The 22,519-nt window shown below is 50.8% G+C and overlaps 1 protein-coding gene across 3 annotated transcripts in view; it reads left to right on the forward strand.

The window, feature by feature from the left end:
• Positions 1–11,708: 11,708 nt before the first annotated feature.
• The window catches only part of FMN1 (formin 1), a 191,262-nt gene continuing 180,451 nt past the window's right edge, over positions 11,709–22,519 (forward strand). For all 3 annotated transcript variants that reach the window (XM_068162902.1, XM_068162904.1, XM_068162903.1), the window contains exon 1: positions 11,709–13,694. In XM_068162902.1, the coding sequence (XP_068019003.1) occupies positions 11,837–13,694 (1,858 nt within the window). In that variant the 5' untranslated portion in view covers positions 11,709–11,836. The remainder of the gene's footprint in view (positions 13,695–22,519) is intronic.

A 22,519-nucleotide genomic window follows, 5' to 3' on the forward strand; every position in this document is an offset into this window, starting at 1 on the left:
GCGGAGTAGGGGGAGGATGACCGGGATGGGGTCCGCCGGTGCGGGGGGTGGTGTCACCGGTGCGGAGTAGGGGGAGGATGACCGGGATGGGGTCCGCCGGTGCGGGGGGTGGTGTCACCGGTGCGGAGTAGGGGGACGGCCAGCGGGAGGGGGCTCCGGCGCTGCGGGGGGAGGGCGAGCGGGAGGGGGCTCCGCCGGCGCGAGGGCTCCCGGCGCGAGGGCTCCGCCGGCGCGGGGCAGCTGCGCAGCGCCGGGATTGGCCGCGCGCGCCGCCAGTCCCCTCGTGCCGCCTCCCCTGGCGGGAGGGGCCGGCGGGACGCGCGCGCGGCCGGGGGCTCTCGGGCGCTGGGAAGGAGCCGAGGGGCGGAGGCAGGGGCGGCCGGGGGCGACCGCAGCCACTCAGCACCCTGCGTCCTCCCCCGCACCTGGAGCAGCGGCAGGAGCGTCTGCGGCCGGGGCTCTGCTTCTCGCAAGGTAATAGAGACCCTTGGGTTTGCTCGCCCGCCGCTCTGCCCGGTCCCCTGCAGCGGCTTCTGGCGCAGCGGAGCGGATCAGAACATAACCCCGCGGAGTCGGGACTGCAGCGAAGGGATCTGTTTAGCCCGCATTAGCATCCCGTCTGCTCTTTTGCTGCTTATAAATAGCTTCCGCGGGGTCACGGGAGCTGGCATCTCTCAGTTTCTCTTGCGGTCCTGACCCAGTCCGTCGCTTCCCTCCCTCCCCCTTTCCTGCCAGCTCTATTCCTGTTAAGTTGTAACTGGATTACTTCCCCCTGCCCCAAAACGACCCCTCCACTTCTACGCTCCCAGTCCGATGTGTGGGATGGGTGCAGGCGGACAGGTGGGGAGCGCAGATGGTTACGATTCTGCAGCATTGGATGGATGGCGATTCCTGCCTCTCTCCGGAGGGCAGATGAGTGGGAAACACGTGATTAATATTTACAGGCTCAGACAATCTGCTCCTCGGTGTTGCAAAGCTCAGGGGAGCCGCCGCTGCCGATGCGGCCACTCAGCTCCTACCCTCGGTTGGGATGCGTTTGTGTGGAGACAGCTGCGGATGGCTTCTGCCTGCAGGAAAAGGACGCGGAGTGACGTTCTGAAAGAACCATTCTCCTGCTCCCTTGCACAGCCTCCTTCTTTTTATCCGTGCGACTGACGGGGATTTGGTCTGAGAGCCGTCTGTAATGCTTCTGGCTGTCCCGCAGCCTTGTCTTGTGACATTGGTTTTCCCCAAGGATGTAGCAGGGAATCATCATGGGTCCTTGCAGCTTCACAGAAAGTTATTCAGCGTTTAAACATCGCTGAGGAGTGATAGGGAGCTTTCGATGACGTTCCTCATGTTAGTGATTTATTTCCTTCTGACCCTTTGGAGAGTTTGTGATGGCTTAGTGATCATTGCATGTCTTCTGCAAGTGTTGTCGTTCAACCCTCACTACACGTTTAAAACTGTTTCTACAAGTTGTGTTCCAGTCAGGCTCAGGTGAATCACTTGGAGGTACCATAGTAATATATTTCCATCCATCCTTTGAGTTAATTGTGACGGTTTAATGATCATTTCACTTGGAGAAATGGCTTCTGCAAGTGTTGCCATTCAACCATTGTGCACACATTCAAAACTGTTTCTACAAGTAGCCTTACTAGGAGGTTCAGGTAGATCACTTGGAGGTGCCACTCTGAAACCTTCCAGGTAGCTGAGCCCGTGCTTGCAGGCAGGTGTTGCTAAATTTGAGCAGAAACAGTTCAGCCAGTTTGGATTGAATGGAAGAGAGGAAGAAGAAATGCTTTTTGTATTGCTGAAACCCAGGTACTGTCAACCCATAACATCATTAACTTAATTCGAAGGACTGTAGACAGAATGTCTGGGGATGGAGAGCTGCAATTTGTTGTGTAGTGTCTCTTTGACAGTGGAAGTAGGTTGCACTCAAGTCAAAACTGATCTCATTAAATTCAAGTGCCAGGAAGATGCATGTTCCCTTCTGGGCTTTAGCAGATCACGGAATGTCAGGGGTTGGAAGGCACCTCCAGAGATCATGCAGTCCAACCCCCCCTGCCAGAGCAGGAGCATGGTAACCTGACTCAACCCTGGAACCAACTGAAACAGAGAAAAAGGAATGATTGTTGGAGTGTTCAGAACTTTTGCATCAGTCTCCAAACGAAGAGCACCCCACAAATTACAGATCTGCTAACAACATTCAGGGAGAATAAAAAACCTTACTGTTTTTTCCTTAAAACTGCTTAAAAACTTTTCCTTCTCCTCCTCCTCCAAAAGAAAATGAATCAATTATGGACTAGACACATGGCAGTGATCCAGTGAGAAAAGCTCTTTGTTGCCTGGCTTTAATCTCTCAAAAAATTAATTTCAGTAAGCTCCAGTTAATAAAAAACCAAAAAACCAAACAAATTTTCACCAAAGAACTGAAGAAAGCTCCAAGCTGCTGTGAGAAACCAACCCCCAACAAACAAACATTTCCCACCCCACCAAAAAAAAGAAATAAAAATCCTTGGCTAAAGGAAGAAAAAGCTTGGAGCTCCAGTATGTGATCCACTGAGAGAGGACAGAACTTGTTTAAGGGATCACAGAACATTAGAGGCTGGAAGGGAGCTCCAGAGGTTATCCAGCCCAACCCCCCTGCCAGAGCAGCATCACCCAGGGCAGGCTGCACAGGAAGGCATCCAGGTGGGGCTGGAAAGGCTCCAGAGAAGGAGACTCCACAACCTCTCTGGGCAGCCTGCTCCAGGCTCTGCCACCCTCATTGTTAAGAAGTTTCTCCTCATGTTGAGCTGAAACCTTCTATGTTCAAGCCTGTACCTCTTGTTCCTTGTTGTATATTGGTGTGCACCACCAAAAAGAGCTTGGCCCCCTCCACTTGCCCCCCAGCCCTCAGATATTGATAGACATTGATCAGATCCCCTGTCAGCCTTGTCTTCTCCAGGCTAAACAGCCCCAGGGCTCTCAGTCTCTCTTCACAGGGGAGATGCTCAAGAGCCTCCTGGCTCTCCCTTGGCCTCTCTCCAGCAGGTCTCTGTCTCTCTTGAGCTGGGGAGCCCAGCACTGGACACAGGATTGCAGCTGTGGTCTCAGCAGGGCAGGGCAGAGGGGGAGCAGAACCTCCCCAGCCCTGCTGGCCACACTTTTCTTGCTGCCCCCCAGGATCCCATTGGCTCTTACACGTGTACAGCTACGTGGGCATAGGTGGCTTAACCCTGTAGTAAGCAGTGAGCAATGGGTAAATGGTTCCTCAATATTTTGCAGCTGATTAGGATAAGGTAGAGTAGAGGCACAGGTAAAAGCATTTTATCTCTGCAGAGATTTCTTCACACAGGTAGTTCCTGACAATTTGAGATGTTCTTTCTGTGTTCAGTTTTCCTAGCTGTGAACAGACTCAGCTCTCAAGTCTTGTTCACTCAGTTTAAAACAAACTTCACTTCTTTTTTTTTCCCCCAGGAGAAGATAGTGGCTCATTAGAAGGATGATGCCAAAGAGGAGAAAGCCTTGCCCTGAAAAACCAAAAAGCTTAGCAGCTAGACACTTGAGGAGCTTTTCCTGTTATGGAAGCTCTAGGCAAATATCAAACAGGAATTGACACATGGCTGCTTTGTGAAATAAAGGCCAAAGTAATGAATGTCAGCTTTATGCTGGCATTCAGCAGGATCTAAAGATCTGGTGAAGAGCCAGTTGTGTCTGGGAGGGGAACACCTGATGGGGTTTATTTGGACTAATATCTCCCTTCCTTTCTGCCAGAGGAAAAACATAATGATGTTTCCTGCTGTATATCAGAACCCCTCTTGATGGTCTGTGTCAGGAAGCATGGCAGCTTGGGCCTTGACATTACTGCTTAACAAGCTGATTCTTTCTGAAGGATCCTGCTTTAACTGGCATTCAGAAGATGTTTGACAGTGGAACCGAAGGTCAAGAGCAACCTTCTGCAAGTGACCTCTAATGATACTCTCCAAAGAGTGGTCAAGAGTAGGAAAAGGAAATTGAGAACAACCCTAGAGATCTTGGTTAAGGCTCTAGGGTGGGATGGTTTTCTGCTCTTTCCTACACCATTTAAGAACTGGATCATAGAATCATTCAGGTTGGAAAAGAGCCTTGAGATCATCAGGTCCAGCCATGAGCCCTGCTCTGCCAAGGTCACCACCAAACCACATTGCTAAGCTCCACATCTAAACAACCTTTAAACACCTCCAGGGATGGGGACTCCACCACCTCAGCCTGTTCCAGTGCCTGATCACTCTTGCAGTGAAAAAGTTCTTCCTAATGTCCAGCCTGAACCTCCCCTGGTGTAGCTTGAAGCCCCTCCCTCTTGTCCCATCACTGATGACCTGTGAGAAGAGACCAGCAGCAGCCTCTCTCTGTTGTCCTTTCAGGTAGCTGTAGGGGATGATAAGGTCTCCCCTCAGCCTCCTCTTCCTCACACTGAACAGTCCCAGCTTCCTCAGCTGCTCTCCACCAGACTCATTCTTAGGCCCTTCACCAGCTCAGTTGCTCTTCTGAATCAGAAAACCTTTTCCATGTGCCTCTGTGTTTCTGTTTTCCAAAGTTAGTTTGCATCCCTTTCTCCTCCCAGGCTTCCTGGCATCTAAATGTTCTTCAGCTTTTAATTTCACTTCAGCTATTTTGGCACAAAGTAAATTACCTTCTAGCTTGATCTTGAATGACTTTTAAAACAGATGAGCTGAATGTGTATTCCATTAGCTTTTAGGTATCATGAAGAACACCATAAAGGCAGGAAGTTGGCCACAGTGGATATCTATCTATGTCAAACAGATATAACACAATGGAATCTGAACCTTCACAGAGGGCACAGAGGGCACTGTCAGCAAGTTTGCTGATGACACCAAACTGGGAGCAGTGGCTGATACAGCTGAAGGCTGTGCTGCCATTCAGCAGGACCTGGAGAGGCTGGAGAGCTGGGTGGGATGGAATGGAATGACAGCTAACAAGGCCAAGGGTAGAGTCTGGCATCTTGGAAAGAGCAACACCATATGTTAGGGATTGAACTGTTGGAGAGCAGCACAGAGGAGAGGGACCTGGGGGTCCTAGTGGACAGAAAGATGCCAGCAATGTGCCCTTGTGGCCAAGAAGGCCAAGGGCAGCCTGAGGTGGATTAGAAGGGCTGTGGTTAATAGGTCAAGAGAGGTTCTCCTCTCCCTCTACTCGACACTAGTGAGGCTGCATCTGGAATATTGTGTCCTGTTCTGGGCCCCTCAGTTCAAGAAGGACTTCAGGAGCTGCTTGAGAGAGACCAATGCAGTGCTGTAGAAACGGTTAAGGTAGAGGAACATCTCCCTGTGAGCACAGGCTGAGGGAGTTCTGGGGCTCTGCTGCTTGGAGCAGAGGAGCCTGAGGGCTGCCCTCATTGCTGGGGATGAAGATGTGCAGAGCAGTGTGGGGAGGATGGAGCCAGGCTCTGCTCAGGGATGTCCAAGGACAGCACAAGGGGCACTGGGGGCAAGCTGGAGCAGAGGAGGTGCCAGGGGAACAGGAGGGAAAACGTTTCCCCTGTGAGGGTGGCAGAGCCTGGAGCAGGCTGCCCAGAGAGGTTGTGGAGTCTTCTGCTCTGGAGCCTTTCCAGCCCCACTTGGATGTGTTCTGTGTGCCTTGCCCTGGGTGCCCTGCTCTGGCAGGGGGTTGGACTGGATGATCTCTGTAGGTCCCTTCCAAGCCCTAACTTTCCTATGACTCTGTGAGTACAAGCTATTTCTACTGTTCAAGCATGTTTGGTATGTTTCTGCATTATTCCTTTATGCCCAGCCCCTCTTTTGCCTGTCAATAATCCTATCTCCATGTCCTGTGGCTGGTTTTGAACACCCATGCTTATTTGCACAGACTGGGAGACAGGAGGAGCAAAGGCTGCATGAATATTGTAATGACCAAGCACAACAAATCAGTCCTTGTGGGTTTTGTTGTTGGGGTTTTAGTTTTGATCTGTTTGCATGCCTAATGATCTGCTCAGTTCAGCCTTTACCTGTGACAGGAGCTCCTGCAGAGCCCAGAGAGAGCTACCTGCAACAGGGAGTCTGAGGGTGTTGGTTTGTCCTTCTGCCATGATCCTTTAAAGCCTTATGCAATATCACAACATCTTCTCCAGGTGAATGTTTGTGGGTTTTGCTTCTCTGTCAGTGTTGCCAGACTGCAGATGCAGTGAGCATAGCAAGTCTCAGCACTTCCACCCCAGAGCAGAGAAAGCAAGCCTGCAAAAAGTGCTGCATGAATTCAAGTAACTGTCCCCTAGTCGTGCAGATCCTTTCCATGGGAAGTTTAACCTCTCATCATTAGTTTGGACATATAAAACTGGATTTAAAACCAAGCTGTGTGGTGATTCTCAGCATGAGGACACAGAGCTGTTGGAGTGAGGCCAGAGGAGGCCACAAAGATGCCCCAAGGGCTGGAGCAGCTCTGCTGTGAGCACAGGCTGAGGGAACTGGGGCTGTGCAGCTTGCAGAGGAGAAGGCTCCAGGAGCACCTCAGAGCTGCTGCCAGGAGCTGAAGGGATCCTGCAGGAAGGCTGCAGAGGGACTTTCCATCAGGGGGTCTAGAGACAGGCCAAGGGGGAATGGTTTGAAGCTGAGGCAGAGCAGGGTCAGAGTGGAGCTGAGGAAGAAGTTCTTCAGCAGGAGGCTGCTGAGACTCTGGCCCAGGCTGCCCAGGGAGGCTGTGGCTGCCTCCTGCCTGGGGGTGTTGGAGGCCAGGTTGGATGAGGCCTTGAGCAGCTGAGTGTAGCTGAGGGGTGTCCCTGGGCATGGTAGGGAGGTTGGAGCAGCTGAGCTCTGAGGTCCTATCCAGCCTGAGCCATTCTAGGATAACTCAGGGCTTAGTATCTCCACAAGACCTTATATATTTTCCTGACTTGTGCCCTTAGAGAATTACATCAGATCTGTAAACCTCTGGTACTGAATGAAGAATACTTGATATGGAATTGCTCTCCAGTCAGAGACTGATCATAGCTTCTCTTTTAAATGGTAGAACTGAAATCTTGAAGTCAAGTCTGTGTTTCTTACCTCTAGATCCAAGCTGGCATTTTTGTCGAAGCCATTCTGTTGAACTTGCTGCATGTTAAGGATTATTACACTGAAGCACTGTGTCTTCATGTTTTAACCTCCTTGCTTTTTCACTGTGAGGGCTGCCCTGGTGCTGAAGCCAGAACTCCCTTGAGGGATCTGTGCAACCTATTTAAATCTTGAAACAATTTGAGTTTCATAAACATCTAAAAAGGTTGTTATTGGTGGAAGGCCATCTGCCTGTTGACAGAAGGGTTGCCATTCACTAAGTAGAATAGAATAGAGTAGAGTAGAGTAGAATAGAATAGAATAGAATAGAATAGAATAGAATAGAATAGAATAGAATAGACCAGGTTGGAAGAGACCTTCAAGATCATCATGTCCAACCTACCATCCAACACCACCTAATCAACTAACCCATGGCACCAAGCACCCCATCAAGTCTCCTCCTGAACACCTCCAGTGATGGTGACTCCACCACCTCCCCAGGCAGCCCATTCCAATGGGCAATCACTCTCTCTGTGTAAAACTTCCTCCTAACCTCCAGCCTAAACCTCCCCTGGTGCAGCCTGAGACTGTGTCCTCTTGTTCTGGTGCTGGTAGCCTGGGAGAAGCGACCAACCTCTGCCTGTCTACAACCTCCCTTCAGGTAGTTGTAGAGTATTTCATGCATGAAGTGCCAGCATAGGGCAAAGAGCAAGAAAAATCACAGTAACCTGCAAGCAATAAACCCTTTTCAAGACTTTCTGTGATGTTAATTGATTTGCACTTAAGACAGGCAAGACAAACTCACCATTAGAGACATATATATACACAAATGCTTAATATACTTATTTGTTTAACAAGACTGTGGGAAACCTGTAATCTCTGCTCTCAGGTGGATAGTAATTTGGTGTATAACTTTTGCTTAATTGCAGCCATAGGTCAAAACCATTTAGCTACCTACGAAATGCTGCTAGCAAAAAGTGGCAGCGAGGAAGCCAAATGCAGCAGGAGCTCTCTGCTTTAACACTGCTTGCTTTCAAGTGTTAATGTTATCACTACAGGCCATTGCATCCCATTTCATACAACCATAGAAGGGTTAGGTTGAATCATAGAAACACAGAATCCCAGAATGCTCAGGCTGGAAGGGAGCTCAGAGCTCCTCTGCCCCAACCTCCCCACCATGCCCAGGGACACCTCTGAACTACACTCAGCTGCTCAAAGCCTCATCCAGCCTGGCCTTCAGCACCCCCAGGCAGGAGGCAGCCACAGCCTCCCTGGGCAGCCTGTGCCAGAGTCTCAGCAGCCTCCTGCTGAAGAACTTCTTCCTCAGCTCCAGTCTGACCCTGCTCTGCCTCAGCTTCATTCCCCCTTGGCCTGTCTCTAGACCCCCTGATGGAAAGTCCCTCTGCAGCCTTCCTGCAGGATCCCCTCAGCTCCTGGCAGCAGCTCTGAGGTGCTCCTGGAGCCTTCTCCTCTGCAGGCTGCACAGCCCCAGCTCCCTCAGCCTGCCCTCGTATCAATTTGTGTTAGTTTTCTTGGCTATCAATGCAAATTTGGTTTGTTTGGTTTACTTTTTCTGCTAATCTGGAGTGTTTCTCTTGAACTCTGAAGCTCACATTTGAGGCACATGAACAGAGGTCTGTACAAGCTGGTTGGGTCTAGCAGGGCACTGTTTCTCTCTTTATTACTTGAAAAGTGACTGTTAACTGGTACAGCTTTTCATTAAGACCTCTGTGTCCTGAGGCTGAAGATCTTTCTTCTTGACTGCAATTAACTTTTGTGTCACTGTGTGAGTTCAGCTGAGTGTCAGCTACCTGTCCCTCTGTGCACACCCAAGGCCTTTTCAGTTTTAAACTCTAAGATTGTTTTTTGTTGTGACCACTTTCCTGAGATGCAGAAAGGCATGGGGGGAGGATTATTTCCTTCAGTAAGGTAGCTACCAGGATGCCGAAGGGAATGGAGCAGTGCCCTATGAGGAGAGGCTGAGAGCCCTGGGGCTGTTCAGTCTGGAGAGGAGAAGGCTGAGAGGGATCTGATCAATGGCTATCAATAGCTGAGGGCTGGGGGTCAGGAGGCAGGGGACAGGCTCTGCTCAGTTGCACCCTCAGATAGGGCAAGGGGCAGTGGATACAAACTCCAGCACAGGAGGTTCCACCTCACCATGAGGAGGAACTTCTTCCCTGTGAGTGTCCCAGAGCCCTGGAGCAGGCTGCCCAGAGAGGTTGTGGAGTCTCCTCTGGAGAGATTCCAAACCCACCTGGATGCTTTCCTGTGTGACCTGCCCTAAGTGGTCCTGCTTTGACAGGGGAGTTGGACTTGATGTCTGGAGGTCACTTCCAGCCCCTAACATTCTGTGATTTATTTGGTTTCAATTGGAGAAGAGTTTTCAGTTGAAATAAGGGAGAGCTGTGGGCCTCCTTTCAGTGATGTCAGTGGTTCAGAGCTCAGATTAGGCATGGGAAGCTGCTTATGTTTGGGGAGGGGCATGGCCTAGCAAAGTCGTGTGCCAGAGGCAGGGGCTGGCTCCTTCTCTGCTTTACACCTGTGTTTTTGGGTGCTTTCTCCCAGAATACTCTTGGTAGCATGATGCAAGTTATGTACTCTCCAGAACTGAGCTGAGTTGTACCTGATGATATCTCAGATGTCATTTGAGGATATTGAGTTTGATCACCGCGTCTGGATCTGTAGCTGCTGGGTTTATAGTTTCCATGATGCTCTTTCCTTTCAGTCACTTAATCACATTTCAATGAGGAAATGCCATGCCAGTTGACAGGAACCAGAGCATCACATAAACCAATTCAGACTAATTTAACATTAAGGTTTCTTTCCAGATCAGACAGTGAAATACCCATAATGCAGTCAGCCTTCTTTGGGCTTTTAAAAAGCCCCTGCCTTGAATCACAGAACGTTAGAGGTTGGAAGGGACCTCCAGAGATCATCCCCACTTCTAGTTTGGCTCCATCCCCCCCAGTCCTATCACTCCCTGACACCCTCAGAAGTCCCTCCTCAGCTTTCTTGTAGCCCCTTCAGATACTGGAAGGCCACAATAAGTTTCTTGGGAGCCTTCTCTTCTCCAGACTGGCAAGGTACAGGCTTGAATGGTTCTTTTGCCTACATGTTAACAGCAACTTCACTGCTAACAGAGACACTGCAAGGGGCTTCAGCATTAAAAAGTAAACTCTGTGTGAGATGGGTGTTTCAGTGACCATCCCATCATGCTATGGCACAGTAAACTCTGTGTGAGATGGGTGTTTCAGTGACCATCCCATCATGCTATGGAGCAGTAAACTCTGTGTGAGATGGGTGTTTCAGTGACCATCCCATCATGCTATGGAGCAGTAAACTCTGTGTGAGATGGGTGTTTCAGTGATCAGCTCATGATGCTATGCAACACTAAACTCTGTGTGAGATGGGTGTTTCAGTGACCATCTCATGGTGCTATGGCACAGTAAACTCTGTGTGAGATGGGTGTTTCAGTGACCATCCCATCATGCTATGGCACAGTAAACTCTGTGTGAGATGGGTGTTTCAGTGACCATCCCATCATGCTATGGAGCAGTAAACTCTGTGTGAGATGGGTGTTTCAGTGACCAGCTCATGGTGCTATGGCACAGTAAACTCTGTGTGAGATGGGTGTTTCAGTGACCAGCTCATGGTGCTATGGAGCAGTAAACTCTGTGTGAGATGGGTGTTTCAGTGACCATCCCATCATGCTATGGAGCAGTAAACTCTGTGTGAGATGGGTGTTTCAGTGACCATCCCATCATGCTATGGAGCAGTAAACTCTGTGTGAGATGGGTGTTTCAGTGATCAGCTCATGGTGCTATGGCACAGTAAACTCTGTGTGAGATGGGTGTTTCAGTGATCAGCTCATGGTGCTATGGCACAGTAAACTCTGTGTGAGATGGGTGTTTCAGTGACCAGCTCATGGTGCTATGGCACAGTAAACTCTGTGTGAGATGGGTGTTTCAGTGATCAGCTCATGGTGCTATGGCACAGTAAACTCTGTGTGAGATGGGTGTTTCAGTGATCATCTCATCATGCTATGGAGCAGTAAACTCTGTGTGAGATGGGTGTTTCAGTGATCAGCTCATGATGCTATGCAACACTAAACTCTGTGTGAGATGGGTGTTTCAGTGACAATCTCATGGTGCTATGGCACAGTAAACTCTGTGTGAGATGGGTGTTTCAGTGATCAGCTCATGGTGCTATGGCACAGTAAACTCTGTGTGAGATGGGTGTTTCAGTGACCAGCTCATGGTGCTATGGAGCAGTAAACTCTGTGTGAGATGGGTGTTTCAGTGACCATCCCATCATGCTATGGAGCAGTAAACTCTGTGTGAGATGGGTGTTTCAGTGAGTATTTCTGCCCTGGATGCCATGGTCCTGCTTTGGCAGGGGGGGTGCACCCCAAGATCTCCCAAGGTCCCTTCCAACCCCTACCATCCTGTGATCTCATGATGTTATGGAACAGTATTGACTGAGAACCCAAGGGGCAGAGAGCTGATGTGTGCCAGAAGGGTTAATGATTGCCGCCCTGACTCTCAGCGACGTCATCCTTGATGCGTCAGACTTGCCAAGGTAAAAAGGTTTATATTAGAAACCACCAAGAGAAGGTTGTGCTGCTGCAGGCTTGTTATTTGTCATAGGACATTTGCCATAATCAAGTCTGACAGGCTTCTATTTATGTATTTATTTACTTATTTCTTTTCCCCCCAGCAGGCAATATCATTGTTGAAGATTAGTCACCAGCCTGCCGTCCGCTCCCGGCCTCACCTGCTATGTCATGCAAGCTTTGAAACACTTAGCACCTCATTTAAATGAGTTGAGTCATTGGGCCAAGCATAATGGAAGGCACGCACGCTATCCTTCAATTGCACAAACCCATTATGGAGCTGTGTTACATCAGCTTCTACCTTCCAGAGGGAAAAGTCAGAGGGTTCACTTACCAGGGCTGCCTGACGCTGGATAGGAGCAGCAAACGTTTCTGCAGCTGCTACCAAGTGCGGGAGAAGACAGAGATGGAGCTGAGAGAACAGCCCTGTGAAAGCTTGGGAGAGATTCTTTTCAAGCAAACTACCACAAAGGACATTCTCCTGGAGCTGTACAAACTGACTGCTGACAGGGAAAGGCTTTGGAGGTCACGTCACGCTCCGGGCCTTAACGTGGGGCAGCAGGAGGGGAGGTGGCAGGATGCTGCCGGAGTCCCGAAACTTAAAGGTGAGGACTACTCCAGCTTTACACATCAGCAGAAAACCTTTCTGGATTCCATGAATAAAGACAGCTTGAATCACAAAAAAATGAGGAAATGCAGGAGGAAAGAGAGCTCTGAGGAGTTCAGACACCGGAAAGGGGGAAAAAGGCTCCAAGCACAGCATCTTTCCGCAGTGAGTGTGCCAGACGTCCAACTGGAAAATAAGAAGATCATCCCCACAAGATTTCCTACCAGGACTTTTCCCAGCTCCTTTGCTACCTCCAGATGGCTAACAGTAAAAGGTAAGGATGACTTCCCAGCAGGCAGTAGCATAAGACCAGAAAGGTGGACAGGAGGAGGCTATTTCCTTGACAGCAGAAGAGCTGTGCAGCTGGATGCTGACTTACCGAGTTCTGGCTCGACAGACAGCAAGGATGTGGCTGCAGTGGAGCTGGTGGGTGATGGAGGATGCATTCCTGAAGTTGCAAAGGTACAACAGAGTACTTTGGTAAAGTCCTCTCAGGACAGTCTGTCTAGCAAACTCGAGGCATTAGTTGAACCTGCAGCTGCTGAAAGCTTGTTAAGTAGCAGGCACACAGAGCTGGTGTGCAGGGAGCACGCAGGAGCCGCAGCTGCTGCTGAAGTACAGGATTCAGAAGCTGGTATTAGAGTTGCCAAACCCCCTGCAGAACCTTTACCTGATTTCAACAGAGGTGAAGAAACCGTTTCTCCTGTGCTCACAACAGGCCCTAAGGAGTTTCTCTCGAGAAGTGCTGCATGCTCCAGAGAGGAAGCTGCTGGAGACTCTAAACCCTTTGCGCTGCAGGAGAGGGAGCAGGACAGCTGTGGTGTGCAGCAGCAGGCAGGGAGAGTGCCCATTACTGATGAGTCATGCAGCCTTGTGGGAGCAGTCAATAAAGCTCTTCTGAAAGTTATCCGGAGTGACAGTTTAGATGAAGCTGCAGAATGGAAGAGGCTGCAACACATTCCCAGAGCAGACAGAAACCTCTTGGGCTCAGCACCTGAGAAGAGACCCACGGCGTCCCGGGGCAGCGACAAGCACCTCGTTTTGAACCTGCCTGTAAATGAAAGCCCTGACCTGTCTCAGGCAAGTCATCAACTGGAAGAGAAGAGGCTGCCCTCACCCTCGCTAGCAGCAGTGAGTAATGTGCTGAGCGGCTCGCCCCCACTGCCTGGCACGCACAGACCGATGTCCCCCAGCCCGTCCCCGCTGGCTGCCAGGCTGCCCAGCCCGCAGCCGCATCACCGCATCCTCCCGCTGCCGGCGCAGCTGCCCCACGACGAGTCCATGTTCGGCAGCTATGGCGGTGCTGCCAACTTCTCTTTCAGTGACTGGGAGCCACACTTTTATCTGAAGCTTTCTGAACCCGCAGAGCTGGGGCTCGCCAGCAGGCAGCCAGGCTTGCTTCAGAATGGGACTGCGGGGCGCAGCGAGAGGCGCCCGCTGCAAGACAGAGCTCCTGCCCAGGCACAGCAGAGCTCCTGCCCAGGTCAGTCAATGCTTTATTGTTTTTAAAGTACCAGAATCGACCCAGCTTGAAAGCATCAGTGTGTTGTAAATACTAGCCTTTGAGAGCATTTTTACAATGCATTTTTTTTGCTGAAGAATTAAGTGAAAAGTTCATAGAGTTCGTACAGCCCCAGGGTGGAAGGGACCTCGAGGACCACCCAGTCCAACCTTTCAGGGCAAAGGGTAGAGTTCAAATGAGAAGGTGTTGAATTTTGTTAAAACCAAAGTTCTAGCAGTATCAGTTTCCTTTCAGGTGTTTGTGTGAGAGAGCTTATCTTCAGCCCTGTTCTTACCAAATTACCTTAAGGGTAATGAAGGATTTTTCTGCCTGGGTTTTGTGTTCCTGCTTTTCCTCTGCTGCTTTCCAGCCTGTCCAATGTTATGGTAGAATTTATTATCCCCAAATGCTCTTTTCAGTTTGTTTGGATTGACTGACAGGATGTTGCCTAGGCAAGGTAATCTACATAGCTTTAAGTACAGGACTGGTGCTTTCACAGGATAGCAGGGGCTGGAAGGGACCTCCAGAGATCACTGAGTCCAGCCCCCTGCCAGAGCAGGAGCATAGAATCCAGCACAGGTCACACAGAACACATCCAGACAGGGCTGGAAAGGCTCCACAGGAGGAGACTCCACAACCTCTCTGGGCAGCCTGCTCCAGGGCTCTGGGACCCTCCCAGTGAAGAGGTTCCTCCTCATGTTGAGGTGGAACCTCCTGTGCTGGAGTTGATATCCATTGCTCCTTGTCTTGCAGCTTTGACCAGCAACAAGAGCTTGCTGTAAGCTCTCTACAGGGTGGATATAACAGTGCAGAAGGAGATGGCACACTGAACAGCTGTCCCTGTTAGCTGGAACATCAGCATCTCTCCCTGTCCTTTGGAGAGGGACTGGTCCCAGAGGCCTGCAGGGACAGGAGCAGGGACAATGGTTTGAAATGAGAGCAGAGCAGATTGAGATTGGATGTGAGGAACAAGTTCTGCACCAGGAGGCTGCTGGAGCTCTGCAGCAGGTTGCTCAGGGAGGTGGTTGAGGCTCCATCCCTGGAGATATTCAAGGTGAGGCTGGACAGGACTCTGAGCAATCTGATCTAGTGGAGGATGTTCCTGCTGAGTGCAGGGGGTTGGAGTGGATGAGCTTTGGAGGTTCCTGTTCCTAACATCCAATCTAAATCTCCTCTCCTCTAGCTGGAAGCCAGAAATCCTCAGGAACATACTTCTTGCATCTCTGTAGTGGAAGTTCCTTCTGCTCTCATGTGAAACACAGGATGGTTTCATAGCCCTGCACAAGCTGAGCTTGCTCTGGAAGTGATCCTAGGTATACCTGAGGAATATGTCTCTGGATTCTCAGAGACTCTTTAATTCCTGGCTGTGCTTCTCCCTCGAGTTGTTCACAGTGGTAGAAAAAAATCAGGGAGAAAATTTTCAGAGATGTTGTTGAATCAGTCTGAAAGGCTGCTGCTGTGCTGCTGCTTTACTAAGGGCTGTCCAAAGAGGAGGAAGGTTATTAGTGGTTTTAGTACTTATTGAAGTCAATTTGATTTCAGAGCAGTAAACTTCAAACCAAAAATCTCTGGTTTATGACATAGCCTCTCTGACTTGGGGCAAGGCAACCAAGACATTCCAGGACAGTGACTGGTGGCTGTGCTTGGATCCAGGATGAGACTGAGCTGGGTCATCCACCACAGTCTGCTTTCTGTCTTCAGCCTGGAGAGGAGAAGGCTCCAGGCAGACCTAACAGCAGCCTGCCAGGACCTGAAGGGGGCTACAGGAAGGCTGCAGAGGGACTGTTCCCAAAGGCCTGCAGGGACAGGACCAGGGACAATGGTTTGAAATGAGAGCAGAGCAGACTGAGATTGGATGTGAGGAACAAGTTCTGCACCAGGAGGCTGCTGGAACACTGCAGCAGGTTGCCCAGGGAGGTGGTTGAGGCTCCATCCCTGGAGCTATTCAAGGTGAGGCTGGACAGGGCTCTGAGCAACCTGATCCAGTGGAGGATGTCCCTGCTGAGTGCAGGGGGTTGGACTGGATGATCATTGGAGATCCCTTCCAACCCAGACCAACCATGATTCTATCTCAGGGCTGCTGTGAAAAAGAGTAAAAAAAAGTACCAAGGAAAAATGGTGAAAGCAAGGAAGAGAAGAAGTGGGAAGAATGGTGTTCTCTACCCTCCCAGCCAGAGGAGGTTGATGCTTTTTGGACATCTAGTAGTTGTGAAAAAAGAATCTATCCAAGGACCACAGAAACCCAAGGTTAGGACTGCAGAGAGGATGCAACTAACAGGAAATAGAAGTGAATGGCTGAGCCCAGGGCACTGAGATGGACAGCTCCATCCTCTCCTTATTCCTCTCCCTTCTCCCACCCAAAGTCTCCTTTCTCAGCATCCCTCACTTTGTCTGGGAAAGCTCTGGTGGCTTTATTGCCTTTTGGTAATTCGAGTCGGGTCACTGAGCAAGTTCAAAACTGAGGAGCTTTTGCTGCTTCAGTGGGCTGAAGGGCTCACTGGTGGTCTGAGGAAGACCTTGGTGTGAACCCTTCAGCTCACCGAATGGTTAGAGTGAGGGGGGACTCTCAAGCACGCTGCCAAGAGGCAGAAAGGACAAGTGAACAGGAGCACTCCTGATGGCAGCAGGCAATCTTTAGATCTCCAAAACACTGAGCTTTCACAGATGGGTTGGGCTGGAAGGGACCTTCAAGCTCCTCTAGTTCCAACCTACTGCCATGGTCAGGGACACCTTCCACCAGCCCAGGTTGCTCATCCAACCTGGCCTTGAACACCTCCTGGCATCCACAGCCTCTCTGGACAACCTGTTGCAGTGTCTCCCCACCCTGACTGTCAAGAATGGCTTTCCCACCTCCAGTCTCAGTCTCCTCCCTCCTAGCTCAAAGCCCTTGCCCCTCATCCTTTCACTCAGCCCTTGTCAAAAGTCCCTCCCCAGCCCTCCTGGAGCCCCTTCAAGCACTGGGAGGCTGCTCTAAGGTCTCCCTTTGAACAGTTGCATCCCAAAACTGGCAGTCAGGAGGCTGCCTGGGACTGGCTAAAAGAGAGGTTGTTGGGCCTGGGAGATAAGAGGTGAATGAAGTTGGATGAGGATGTGAAGAGACTGTGATCTTTTAAGTGGGTGGTATTAATAGCAAAGTGGGGGGAACAAGGCAGCTGAGGAACCCCAGTGGGCTGGGTGGAGAGTATGGCATTAGCTGGGATGGAGAACAGGAATGGAGAGTCAGAAAACAAGTGGAGGATGGGAGGTTAGAGATGAGAGGATCAATGTGTGTGGGAAAAGGTGCAAAAGGATCTGTAACCTCTAGAGTGCACGTGGTGGGTGTGAAGCTAATTGCCCTGCTGAGGATGGATGAAGCCATCTGCAATGCCATAGGGGATTCTGGGGGCAGGTGAAAGGTTTTGGGTTAAAAGTCTTACTCCTTGTCATATATTCTGGACATTGCTGTAGCTGTAGCTATCTCTGCTGCTTATTAGGTAGATGCTTGCTACTGCCAGTGTGTATTTTGTGGCAGCAGGTCAGTGTCCATTAGAGAGAATGGCAAATGAGCATTCTGGCAGGTTTGTGTGGTTGGCAGAAATGCTGCACTGCCAGCTGCAGACGTGCCAGCTGCTGATGCCTGTCCCTGGGAGAGCCATTTCATAGTCTCAAAATGTAATAACAGTGCTGGCAACAGTGTGGACCTTCAGCCCAGAAGGCCAATGGCATCCTAGGCTGCATCCAAAGCAGTGTGGCCAGCAACTGGAGAGAGGGGATCCTGCTCCTCTGCTCTGCTCTGGGGAGACCTCACCTGGAGCACTGCAACTTGCTCTGGAGCCCTCAGCACAGGAGGGACCTGGGCCTGATGGAGCAGCTCCAGAGGAGGGCCAGGAAAAAGATCAGGGGGTTGGAGCAGCTCTGCTATGGGGACAGGCTGAGGGAGCTGGGGGTGTTCAGCCTGCAGAAGAGAAGGCTCCAGGCAGACCTAACAGCAGCCTGCCAGTGCCTGAAGGGCTACAAGAAGGCTGCAGAGGGACTGTTTGCAACAGATGAGGAGCAATGGTTAGAAATCAGATTGAGATTGGATGTGAGGAACAAGCTCTGCACCAGGAGGCTGCTGGAACTCTGCAACAGGTTGCCCAGGGAGGTGTTTGAGGCTCCATCCCTGGAGCTATTCAAGGTGAGGCTGGACAGGGCTGTGAGCAACCTGACCCAGTGAAGGATGTCCCTGCTGACTGCAGGGGTTTGGACTGGATGAGCTTTGGAGGTGCCTTCCAACCCAGACCATTCTGTGATTTTATTATGGTTTGAGGCCTTGAGCAGCTGAGTCTAGCTGAGAGATCCCCTGTCCATGGTGGGGAGGTTGGGGTGGATGATCTTTAAGGTCCCTTCCACCCTGAGCCAGTTGATGATGATTCTACTTCAAGCTATAAAGGGCTGTTCACAATGGTATGGATAAACTCTTGAATGAGTACTGCTCTTAAATGGGCCTAAAAACATGAATCCTTGTGCTTTAGACCTCCAAGTTACTGAGGGATTGAAGAGCAGAGTTTCCTTTTGGCACTTCCCTGGCTGCTGGTGGCTGGAGGCGCAGTTTCCTGACAGTTCAAGCTGTGTTTTCCCACTTGTCCTTCGTTCATTTCTGCTTGCAGGGTAAAGAGAGCTTCCTACTTCCATGACCAACAATACTCTGACTCTACAAATCCAGCAGCTCTCTGCTCTTAGGTTAAATTTCCAGCACTGAAGTGGCAGGTGAAGCATCCATGGGGTGCTTAGGTTTGGGCTGTTGCTGGGTGTATTCTCAGTAACTGAAAAGTTTCCTTTGTTGTAGTGCTAGAAGGCTTGAAATGAGAAAGGCTTAATAGAGGCAGTGTTTTACCCTGGATGCTGGGGGAAGGTAGCAAAATTAATGAATATAAAGCTACTGTTGAACTTTATTTTGTCTTTTCCTACCTTCCCTAACACTTTATGCTGCAAAGGGACAAAGGAGGTTCAGAGGAATTCACTAACAAGCCCTTGTGATGTGTTCCTGAGCCACAGGCTTGGAAAATGAAGTTTCATGTAAACAAAACCCTGTTTGAAGGCTCTTCTAGCAGCAGACAGCTGCTATTAGATTGTTTTTGATGTTCCTTTTTATAAGGAAGGGAAGGGTTTATAAATATCTTCTGTAATTGAAGTGGTTCAGAGCACTGCTGCTTTGCATTTTAAAAGCAGTGTGGTGTGCTGTCCGGAGCAAGCCTGCGCTGCAGGAGGGAAGTTTGCATCCAGATCACATGGGAACATGATGCAGAGTTTCTCACAGGCCATTCACATCAAAGTCGTGTCCTGAGTGTGGTGCTTCACCAAAGCCAGCTTGGGCAGAGTGCATCTGCTTTGAAGCAGCCAAGGGTGAGAACAGAACTGCCCAGAACTACAGAAAAAAAGAGAATTAATCAGAGGACCTCAGAATTGGTCCTGTTGGGAGAGACCCCTTGGGGTCACAGCATCACAGAATGGGAGGGGCTGGAAAAGACCTGGAAAGCTCACCCAGTCCCACCCCCTGCCAGAGCAGCAGCACCTAGAGCACATCACACAGGAGCACATCTAGGTGGGTTTGGAATATCTCCAGAGAGGGAGACTCCACACCCCCCCTGGGCAGCCTGCTCCAGGGCTCTGGCACCCTCACAGGGACAAAATTCTTCCTCCTGTTTCCATGGCACTTCCTCTGCCTCAGCTTCCACCACTGCCCCTGGGGCTGGCATTGGGCATCCCCCAGCAGAGCCTGGCTCCAGCCTCTGGGCACTCACCCTGCACAGCTTTATCACCAGCAAGGAGGTCACCTCTGAGGCTGCTCCTCTCCAAGCTACAGAGCCCTCAGCTCCTCAGGCTCTCCTCATGAGGAAGATCTTCCACTGCCTGCAGCATCTTTGTAGCTCTGTGCTGGACTCTCTCAAGCAGTTCCCTGAAGTCCTTCTTGACCTGAGGGCTCAGAACTGGACACAATATTCCAGATGTGGCCTCAGCAGGGCAGAGAGGGGGAGGAGAACCTCTCTGACCTACTACTCACCACACACGTAACCCACCCCAGGATGCCATTGGCCTTCTTGGCCACCAGAGCAGATTGCTGGCTCATGCTCAACCTCCCACCCACCAGGACCCCCAGGTCCTTTTCCCCTTCACTGCTCTCCAGCAGGTCAGTCCCCAGCCTGTACTGCTCCATGGGGTTGTTCTTCCCCAGGTGCAACTCTACACTTGCAGTTTAACCTTGCAGTCCAACCCTCTTGTCAAGCAGGCTTACCTAGAGCAGGTTGCCCAGGGCCACCTCCAGTAGGGTTTTGAATCTGCCCAAGGATGGTGACTGCACAACCTGTCTAGGCAGCCTGCAGCAGTGCTTGGTTGCTCTCCCAGCAGAAGAATGATTTCTTGTGTCCAGGTGGAATTCCACAGGCTGTGGTTCATGGCCAGGATACTGTTAGCCTTCTTGGGTTTTAGTGCAAGGTTGCCTAGCTGGCTGCTGTTGGACTTGCCAGCCACCAGGAGCCCAGGGTCCTTTCCTGCAAGGCTACTTTCCAGCTGACTGGACCCCAGCATGAACTGGTGCCTGGGATTATTCCTCTCCAGGTGCAAGAATTCCTGCTTCCCCTGAACTTCATGGGGTTCCTGTCAGCCCCTTTCTCCAGCACGGAGAGGTCCCCCCTGGTGTATCAACCACTCCTCAGTTTTGTCTCATTACAGACTTGTAAGAGTCCTCTTGACATGAGGTTCCACCTCAACATGAGGAGGAACTTCTTCCCTGGGAGGGTCCCAGAGCCCTGGAGCAGGCTGCCCAGAGAGGTTGTGGAGTCTCCTTCCCTGGAGCCTTTCCAGCCCCCTCTGGATGTGTTCTGTGTGCCCTGTGCTGGATTCTCTGCTCCTGCTCTGGCAGCAGGGTTGGACTTGATGAACTCCAGAGGTCCCTTCCAACCCCTAACATCCTCTGATCCTGTCCCATTGTCTGGGCCACTAGTGAAGGTGGTGAACAGTGCTGGCTGCAGTGCTGAGTCCTGGCAGACACCACTCCTTTGCTGCCCAGTTTCAACCCCTGGTTTCAGCAGGAATTAGTGCCCCTGATCCCCAACAGTCTGGGCCTGCTCATTCAGCCAGGGTTTAATCCATCTCAGTGTCAATTTACCTAAGCCATGCTTTGTCAGCTTGTTCAGGATGATGTTATGGGAGACAGTGCCAAAGGCCTCACTGAGTAAAGGTCAGCAACGTGCACTGCTCTCACCTTGCCCACCAAGCTCCTCACCTCATTGTGCAGGGCACTGAGGTGCACCAGGCATGATTTCCCCTTTGGAAATCCACTACTGCCAGTCACATTCTTGTCCCTCCTGTGTTTGAACATGCTTGCCAGGAGGATTTTCTCCATCACCTTCCCAGGGCCTGAGGTGTGAGTGACTGCTCTGTAATTCCTTGGGTCATTCCTCTTGAAGATAGGAGAGGCATCTGCTTTCTTCCAGCCTTCAGGAACCTCTGCCTATTTCCATGACCACTCGAAGATAATAAAAGAGTGGCCTCATAATGACAGCAGCCAGCTCCCAGGGCTTGTGTGAATGCAGCCCCATGGAATCATGTTTGTTTAAATGCCACCTAACCCAGGCCTCCTCCAGTGAGGACAGCTTGTGTTTCCCATGCTCCAGAGCTGCCCTCTGGTCTCGGGAGCCTGGCATTCCTGAAGGCAGGTTTTACTGGTAAAGACCAAGGGGGAGGGAGGTGTTGAGTACTTCAGCAGGAAGGGACCTGGGGGTGCTGGTTGACAGCAGCTGAACATGAGCCTGCAGTGTGCCCAGGTGGCCAAGAAGGCAAATGGCATCCTGGCCTGCATCAGGAACAGTGTGGCCAGCAGGAGCAGGGAGGTCATTCTGCCCTGTGCTCAGCACTGCTTAGGCCACACCTTGAGTCCTGTGTCCAGTTCTGGGCTCCTCAAGTCAAGAAGGACATTGAAACACTTGAAGGTGTCCAGAGGAGGGCAACAAAGCTGGGGAGGGGTCTGGAGCACAGCCCTGTGAGGAGAGGCTGAGGGAGCTGGGGTTGCTTAGCCTGGAGAAGAGGAGGCTCAGGGGTGACCTTATTGCCCTCTCCAACTCCCTGAAGGGAGGTTGTAGCCAGGTGGGGGTTGGTCTCTTCTCCCAGGCAGCCAGCACCAGAACAAGAGGACACAGTCTCAAGCTGTGCCAGGGGAGGTTTAGGCTGGAGGTGAGGAGAAAGTTCTTCCCAGAAAGAGAGATTGGCCATTGGGATGTGCTGCCCAGGGAGGTGGTGGAGTCATCACTGGAAGTGTTTAGGAAGAGACTTGATGAAGCACTTGGTGCCATGGTTTAGTTGGTCAGATGGTGCTGGGTGATAGGTTGGGCTGGATGATCTCAAAGGTCTCTTCCAACCTGGTTAATTTTCTTCTATCTCTGCAGAATTCCATGGCTTATCTCAGTGTTGCCAGTACCAATCATTTCTATTCCAAATTTGTTTCTTTTCTGCCTGGCCTAAAACTGATGTGTCTCTCATATCCTATGGGAATTTGTGGTGGGTTGGAGATTTCCCCCCAAGATTACCTTTGCCAGACTCACTCAGTTGGAGGCAAATGGAAGCTGTACTTACAAGCAAAACAACAATCTACAATGAAATGCAATGAATATGTACAAAATATACAGTATTTGACAGTATCTACAGATAGTTACAGTTAATGAACAACACAAAGGGCCCCCTGGACAGGGACCAGGCAAGCTGTCCCTCTGCCCTCTGCCTTGAGCAGAAGTGGGAAAGGAGTAGAGAGAAAGTACCTGTTAGACTTAACCAAAATAATGCAGCCAAGGTCA

The sequence above is a fragment of the Melanerpes formicivorus genome, unplaced genomic scaffold (genome assembly GCF_026170545.1).
Source record: "Melanerpes formicivorus ecotype bairdi unplaced genomic scaffold, bMelFor1.0.p_v2 SCAF_68, whole genome shotgun sequence".
NCBI lineage: Eukaryota > Metazoa > Chordata > Aves > Piciformes > Picidae > Melanerpes > Melanerpes formicivorus.